General features: G+C 40.2%; 1 protein-coding gene across 2 annotated transcripts; it reads left to right on the forward strand.

Annotated features, from left to right (window-relative positions):
* The first annotated feature begins 427 nt into the window (after positions 1-427).
* LOC307256222 (uncharacterized protein) lies at positions 428-2,645 on the forward strand. Of its 2 annotated transcripts, XM_080035122.1 has the most exons (3): positions 445-550; positions 1,173-1,266; positions 2,067-2,645. In XM_080035122.1, exons 1-3 carry the CDS (start codon positions 472-474, stop codon positions 2,218-2,220), a joined length of 327 nt encoding a protein of 108 aa, XP_079891248.1. In that variant the 5' UTR covers positions 445-471; the 3' UTR covers positions 2,221-2,645. The 2 variants fall into 2 exon arrangements, 1 of the variants encoding a protein (XP_079891248.1); XR_013845055.1 differs by lacking the exon at positions 1,173-1,266 and having other exon boundaries at positions 428-550.
* Positions 2,646-7,923: the final 5,278 nt, after the last annotated feature.

The raw sequence follows: 7,923 nt of genomic DNA on the forward strand, positions 1-7,923 counted from the left end.
TTAATTCCAATATTGTAGGCTACCCTCCGGTTCTGTCATTTAGGGCTTTGCATAAAAATAATCAATCAAATGTCTGTTTGAGGTAAGAGAACGTTTCATTTATAATTCGGGAAACAAACTCCATGGAACTCTCATTTGTAAGTTGGCTCCTCCATTCCGGACATAATTGATTGGCGGACACCTGTGTCAAACGTAGGGCTGAGCCACCATCGATGCAGACTCGGGCTGCGTTCCGAATCGCATACTTTCTACTATATAGTATGTAGAAAAAAGATTTAGGATGTCCCGATTCTTGTGGCCAGATTTAGGATGGTTAGAAGTACCCGGATGGTCTACTTCATGCGGCCAAGATTGTTAGTGTTGAAAAATGCATCCTATTTGGGCGATTCTGACCCACAATCCACTGCAGCGGAAGTGACGTTAAATAGCGGGAGCAGCCGACCATGTGGACAAGAAAAATAAAAGAAAATTATGGACGCTGACCACGGAGAAACCATGGGAGAAACGGACGGAGCGATAATCAAAGAAGGGAGTGACAACCCATTCAAATGTAAGGTTCTACAAATGTGTTGCAGATCAGTAAGAGTAATACATTAGTATACTACAGGTTTGTAGTTTACCTGTGGAGACTTTTGACAGTTTACACTGTCGAACTACTGTGACAGTAAGCTGATACTGTAACCTAATTAGGAGTTTTGGCTGCTTATTATTTGTCATCATAGTTTTATTGCAAGTTTTGTAGTTAGAAAAACTAAACAAAACAAAAACTGTCAGTTAGCACTGTTCCACAATAATATGTACTACATAGTATTTGGTGTAATCCACAACTTAATGGTGTGTAATTAACTTTGCTAGCCAACCTGTGAAATGATGTGACACTGGTGGATAAGTAATATGCAAAAGTTTGCGCAAACAAATGTGTGTGTGCTCTGCAGGCTGACCTATACAGTAAGGTTTGTCCAATTGCATGTCTGAGTACATAAGGTCACTTTATATATGAATAGCATAATGTATGACCCGGACTTTAAATAGTATAGGGGCAGAATTTCTATCTAAAAAACAATGTATGTGATGAAAAACGATACATTTCATTAATTTCCTTCAGTTTCCTTTATTTAACATCATGTTCAGTGATTATTATTAATGTTATGAACATAACTTTTTATTGTTAGGGTCTGATGAAGACACAGAGAGGCTAATACAATGGAGGGTGGAGAAGCAGGAGCTTTTCACGGGGAGGAGAAACGCGGCCATCAAGGGCCTCGAGTGAGTTTATCTGAAAATTTGATAAAAGGATCATTTAGAAGAAGAGGCCAGGGCAAAGGAGGAGAGGAGAGAGGAAGAGGCAAGGAGGAGAGATGAGGAGGGCAGGATAAGGGAGGAGAGGAGAGAGGAAAATTAAAAAGTAGTTTAGTTCTGTATAGTTTTATTTTGTATTTTATTTATATATTTATTTTGTTTGCCTCAATAAATGTTTAACCTTTCTATTGTTCTGGCTTTTATATCTCAATCAGTGAAAATACTGTATACTGTATAACCGTGATGATTGAAGTAACAGGTGAAACTGGAACAATATGACACATTCATAACACAGTACACAAGACACAAGAATTTATCATTCATTATTTTCTCTTTATTGTCTGCACATCTTCCCACTTTTTTGCTGGGAGATTTTCTTCAGTCAAGCTTAGGGTCTAAGGGCAGAGGGTGCATACTGTGTACGGAATGTGAAGCCCACTGACGATGGCTATTTGTTATATTGGGCTATAGAGATAAAACTGATTTCATCATTAGATGTTTATTAATAACCCAGGTTAATTCTAATGAGTTGGTATAGCTTGGAATAAACACAACATAAATCACTATCCAACCAACTAATAAATCAATTAGAATTGCTTTTTCAAAAAATAATAATAAGAAAAAACAGAGCACTGGGTTAATGTAAAGCCTATCCTAATTAAAATAATCGTGGTCTTGAAGGGCCGGCACTAAATCAATGGGGGCAGATACTGCTGCTGCCAGGAGATCCCTCACACCTTCCCCTGTTTCTGCTTCCCTGTGACCAGGTTCTGGACAATTGTGGCCAACTGCCCCCACGTCGACCTCTTCAGGCTCCAGGATGTCCCCATGTTCCAGGCAGAGGTTGTGGAGGATGGTGCAGCAGGTGACCACAACAGGAGCAAAGGTGTGGCTCACCTCCAGCGATCGCAAAAAGATTGAGCGCCAACGGGTCTTCACCATTCAATAATGGACCTGGCTCTGGACAGCTTCACATTGAATCGGGCTTGCACCGGATTCAGAGCACGGGCCCGATATGGTGTCATGAGGCGGATGGGGCCAGTTAGGCAGGGGTACCCACTGTCTCCCAGAATGCAGCTCCCCTCGGGTGGATACAGCTGCTGGATGTAGACCGGGCTGTTCCTCAGCACACGTGCATCATGGACAGACCCAGGGAACCCAGCTCCTTGCCCCATCCATGGTCACACTCATGTGGAAGAGAAGCCGTGAGAGCAAGAATGGAGATTCTTGTCAGGCAAAGGTCAGGGCGGAGGGTGGAAACCCCATCAAAAAATAACTGGAGGATTGGCACAGTTGGGTTTAACTGGCAGTTTGTTGTTGTAGGTTGGATGTGCTGTAAAATAAAAGATCAAATGTTGATGTATGCAATACTTATTTGAATTCCTGTTCAATCCTGCCTGTTCACTGTTTTATATCGGGCCAACTGTTGTACGTAGGCTATATAACTATTCTAAATCCTGCAAACACTGTTAGGTTGGTGCTAGAAAAGTTACTTTAATTGTTTATTTACAGTAAGCGAAACATAAATACTACATATTAGGACTGAAATGGCCAGATTATACATACAATGATGCATACCAGAATCCGCTGATTTGGCCACATGTTTGTTCATACAAGAACATTAATGCCAGTTTTGTTTGGTCTCTCTCAACAGATAAACACAAGGTTAACAAAGGTAATCATAATATTTCAAACACACACACACACACACACACACACACACACACACACACACACACACACACACACACACACACACACACACACACACACATATATATATCATTTGCTACTTGTGGAATAGGGTAGCATGCCTATGGTGACTAGTTGAGTAGAGATAGTAACCTAATATGTATAAATGAATTGGACAAAGTAATTTGGAAGATAACCAAGTTGAAGGTAATTGTTGTAATTGTCCTCAAAGTGGAAAATGTTCTTCTGCTTCACCACAAACAATATGAGCAAACAAATAAATATGATTAGAATTATAATGATACACTTTTTTTTGTAGCCTATATTTTAATCAACAATGGGGACTGCACTGAATAACAACATCGAAATTAACTAATTACTACATTTACAGTGAAATGCTTTTTGTAGCTTTACAGATAATACAGAGTTTAAGTTAATTAAAACATACATTACAGAGCAACAACATCCGAGCTCTCCGGATTGATCTCCGACTGTACGCACGTCTCTCTCGTGCTCGGCGATTGGCTTCATGGATCTCCAAGGCAACCATAATTTTGAAATTATTTTGAAGTTTTCAAAATTGGCGGATGAACTGCAACGGATATAAGGAAGAAGGTCAAAGTTCATGTCGCATTCTTATGACGTCATAGTATGTCCCGATTGTGTGCTTACTGCATCCTAAATAGATTCTTTTTATCGTCAGATGTAGTATGTAGAATAGAAAAAAGAAAGAGTATGCGATTCGGAACGCAACCAAGGTTATCGAGGGCTTTATAACCCACTCACACTCGAGGCTCTGTGGTTTGGGACGACACTCAATATGGCGGGCCCTCCGCGCGAACGCGCAAACGGAGGGATAGTGGATAGGGTGTAGGGGTGGTTCTAGAAAGGGCCATAGTATGACTGAGAATGAATAACTAGTAGTCTAGTAGGCCCAACTACTATTTTTTACTTAATGAACGTGCGTCCACCGCTGTCAAGCAAAAAATTAACCAAATGGTTTTCAGCTCCAATAAAAAAAAAAAGAAAATAAGCTGTCTCTCTGTCTCTGTGTTGTCAGTGGGCCATCGATGTAAATCGGTGTGAGCCTCATCACCGAGTAACAAAGCCAAGTAAAGGTATGGCTGAGAACTAACCAAAGGTGCAACCACCTCTAAATGTATGCTGTACCTTATTAGTTGTGTATTCGTTAAACCTACTAATCCTACACTTATGAATTATCCTGTTTTTCTTTTCTTTCTTTCGGTTTCTCCGTTTGTATATAGCAAATGTTTCTATTGTATATCTTTTTAATTTTTATTGTAACATCGACCTGCCTAATGGACTACAGATGGAAATTAGCCCTCGGGCTACAATCTAGCATTTTTACGTTTACTGCTGTACATGTTCATTAATGTGCATTGTCCTGGAATAAATAAACAAACACTGGTAGCTCGTGTTTGATATAACAACCGTTAGCATGTAATGGCTAACGAACGGGTTAGCAAGCGGGCCTTATTCAATATCGTGAAATCGATATAAATACATACACGTGTCAGTAAATTGACACTATATGTAAACTCTCGGCACGTGAGTAACTTTGTCATCTGGTCGATATAAGACTTTTTAGTTTCTGTTATCCAATGCAAAGTGTTAGCCCAGCTAGCTTACCTGCTATTGACAGGACGCTCCAGTATGGCATCGGTCAAGACAAACATCACGTAGCGTTAGGACCCACTCCTGGCCAAAAGCACCGGCTACACCTCTTCCTCCATTCGTATCACTTCACGTCTCCCTTCTCTAGTTGGCTGAAATGCTTAGGCGATCGGATTAATCACTAGCGCAAAAGGTCTGTCGACTTTGTTTACCTCCATGATCAAACAAGCCAGTGTTCGGAGAGGGAACCAACCAGGACGTAGGCGTCGACTCATTCCAACATGGCGGTCACTTCAAGATTTTCAACTTTTTTTTTTTTTTTTAATTACATTTTATTGACAATAAGCAATACAACAGCCGCCAGGGGGTACAGAACTGGCCGATAGGCCTATATAAAAATACAGATACAAAAATAAAAAACAGCATTACATTAAATAAAAACATTATATAAATGACATACATAAAGTGTTTTGATAGCTTTCTTATTTTTAGAGTATATAATATTTTTCATATATGGCTTGGTTTCTTTTTCAAACACAATAAATAGAGGTTTCTGATTAGAGTACTTACATTTATGAATATGCCATTTAGCTAATAAAATAATGTTTATAATAAAAAATTGGTTTGTTTGACTAGGGGTGTAATTAAAGAAACCAAACAATATATGTTCAACACAAAAGGAAAAATTGGGGTCAATGAAACGAGTGATATAAGTGCAAATATCTTTCCATAAAAGATTTGAGTGGGAACAGTTCCAAAATAAATGATAAACATCTTCAGGGTACTTATTACAAAATGAGCAATTGACGTCTATATCTAATTTAAATCTTTGCAAAAATATTTTAGAGGGATAGTAACGGTGTATAATTTTAAAAGATACCTCTTTCATTTTGTTAGTGATCAAAATTTTTGATGGTAAAGTCCAGATTTTCTTCCAATTAAGGTCAGATTCACAATTATTCCAGTAGGCAACTACATATGGGACAGAGACTATATCATTTTGGAACAATGATCGTATTCCACAATTATTGTTACGTGTTCCAGGGGAGAAACAAACCTTACCAACTGCAGACTCAGTAGGGTCAAGAGGTAGTAAGGTTGGCTTAACCCCTGCTGTACTTCTTAGTAGCATCAACACTCCTGTAGGGATTGCATCCATGACAATAGCGAATTCCCTTGAAGGAATTGGAATACCATACTCCATCAAAAATTCCTGCATAAGTGAGCCGGGAGATGCTCTCAGCCTTGGTTAGAAGGATTCTACCTCTGACTGACAAGTCTCGCTGTAACCATTGATTTAACCTTTTTTTTGTTTTGTCAATAATAGGGTTGAAGTTCAAACCACATCTGGAATCTCTATCTTTGGTAATAACAACTCCTAGATAGATTATAGAGTCCTTTTACAGGAATATTACATAGAGATGGTACATCGCAATTTCTTCTTGCACTTCGGGAAAGTAGAATTCAGACCCACTTGCCCGACCGGGCAAGTGAAAAAAAACCTTAGCGTTGAGCCCTGGGGCCTATTTCAGGTAGCTGGTTTTGAGGCAACCCAGAGTTTGTTCGCTCTGAGTTAGTGGAAACTCTCGGTTTTCCGTTTCAAGAAGCAGGTTCAGCGCAACCGAGAGTCAGTTACTGCGGCAACATACGCCGTGGGTCTAACCTGCTGGATAGGTGGTTAGACCTACCCTGAGTTTGTTTTCACTTTACGCTGCAGCTCCGACTGAAGAAAGAGTCACTGTCACAACGCAACCCTGTACAGTTTAAAGCAAAATCACTCGATAGAAATCTCCATCGGGATGTTTTTATCATTTCCTGATGATTTTACGTTTGATCGATCATTTATCTGATCAGTAGCCTTGTTCTCAGCCCTCGTGCCGTTCATATGCGGCCACCTTACACATCGTGAACATGCTTTACATTCAGATTAATAAACCTATTGTATTGTATGTATCTCGTTATTTATTTTTATCATTATCAGTAGTTTTTTAACATCTGTGCCACTGAACATAGGCTATTTAAGTCAGGTTGAAATGTAATTCTGCAGCTGCACGCGATCGTTACTGTTCACGTGTGTCATCCCAAAGTCACAGACAAGCCTCGTTAAATAGCCCAATATGAATATAGAAATAATATAATAATTTAAACTGTGATCACTAGAGGACAAGGGATCTGGTAAACAATCAGGCTCTACAATGGAAACTGTCACCTTATGTGTCAAACGTTAATATCTTTCACTCCCCATTTAAAAGAAGCGAAAGTCTGTTTACTGCACAGTAGGCCTAATAATAATAATAATTGATAGGTTTTATATAGCGCTTTATTGCCTAGGCACTCAAAGACGCTTTACAGGGTTCCTGGTTCAATTCGTTCACACACAGTCATACCGGTGGTGGTAGACTACGAGAGTAGCCACAGCTGCCCTGGGGCAGACTGACGGAACCGTGGCTGCCATTCAGCGCCAACGGCCCCTCCGACCACCACCTCAAACATACAGCAATCGTACACATTCACACAAGGCAAGGTGGGTGAAGTGTCTTGCCCAAGGACACAACAACCATGACACCAGTGGCCGGGCGGGGATTGAACCGCCAACCCTTGGATCGTTGGCCAACCCGCTTAACCACCTGAGCCACAGTCGCCCCAAGGCCTATTATAGCTTGCCTACATAGTAGGCTACAGCGAATATAAAACACTGTCAGCAATGCTTTGCAGCGGCAGTTTAATAATTTTGTTGCTGCTGATATGCATAACTCAATTCTTAAAATAGACTTGCTTCTCATACGGAAGCAATGATGCTCTTGACTAAAAACTTTTGCACCGTTTTTTTCTGAATTGCCGAAAGTGATTAGATCAGAGTTATGAGACAATATCCCCGTTCATTCTTCTCCATAAGCTCATTCGTTAATATTTCTTACTCTAGTGGGAGGAGCGGAGAAGTTTTCTTTTTTTTTCTTTTTTGAGAAGTGGAGAAGTGGGAGGATCAAGCATTTGTTTCTTCTGTTTCCATGGTGAATCATGTTATCAGCGATCCATTGACGATGGCTTTTATGCACACGCTCCACCCAGAGTGAACACGCTCAGAGTTGATTAACCCAATCCACTGTTCTGAAACCGAAAACCCAGAGTTGCTCGTCAACCCTGCGCTCTGAGTTGACCAACTCAGAGCGCAGGATTAAACCCAGAGTATGTAAAACCAGCTACCTGAAATACAGTCATATGAAAAAGTTCGGGAACCCCTCTCAGCCGGCATTATAATTGACTCTGCTTTCACAAAAAAAATATAAAAGTGATATG

This window comes from Ammodytes marinus (assembly GCF_949987685.1).
Source record: "Ammodytes marinus genome assembly, chromosome: 10".
NCBI lineage: Eukaryota > Metazoa > Chordata > Actinopteri > Uranoscopiformes > Ammodytidae > Ammodytes > Ammodytes marinus.

Excerpts from the sequence above, each read along its gene's own strand:
- LOC307256222 (XM_080035122.1), top strand. The coding sequence starts at position 472 with ATGGACGCTGACCACGGAGAAACCATGGGAGAAACGGACGGAGCGATA. Across the intron at positions 551-1,172 it reads GAGTGACAACCCATTCAAAT|GGTCTGATGAAGACACAGAG; the intron begins GTAAGGTTCTAC and ends TTTTATTGTTAG. Across the intron at positions 1,267-2,066 it reads GCGGCCATCAAGGGCCTCGA|GTTCTGGACAATTGTGGCCA; the intron begins GTGAGTTTATCT and ends CCCTGTGACCAG.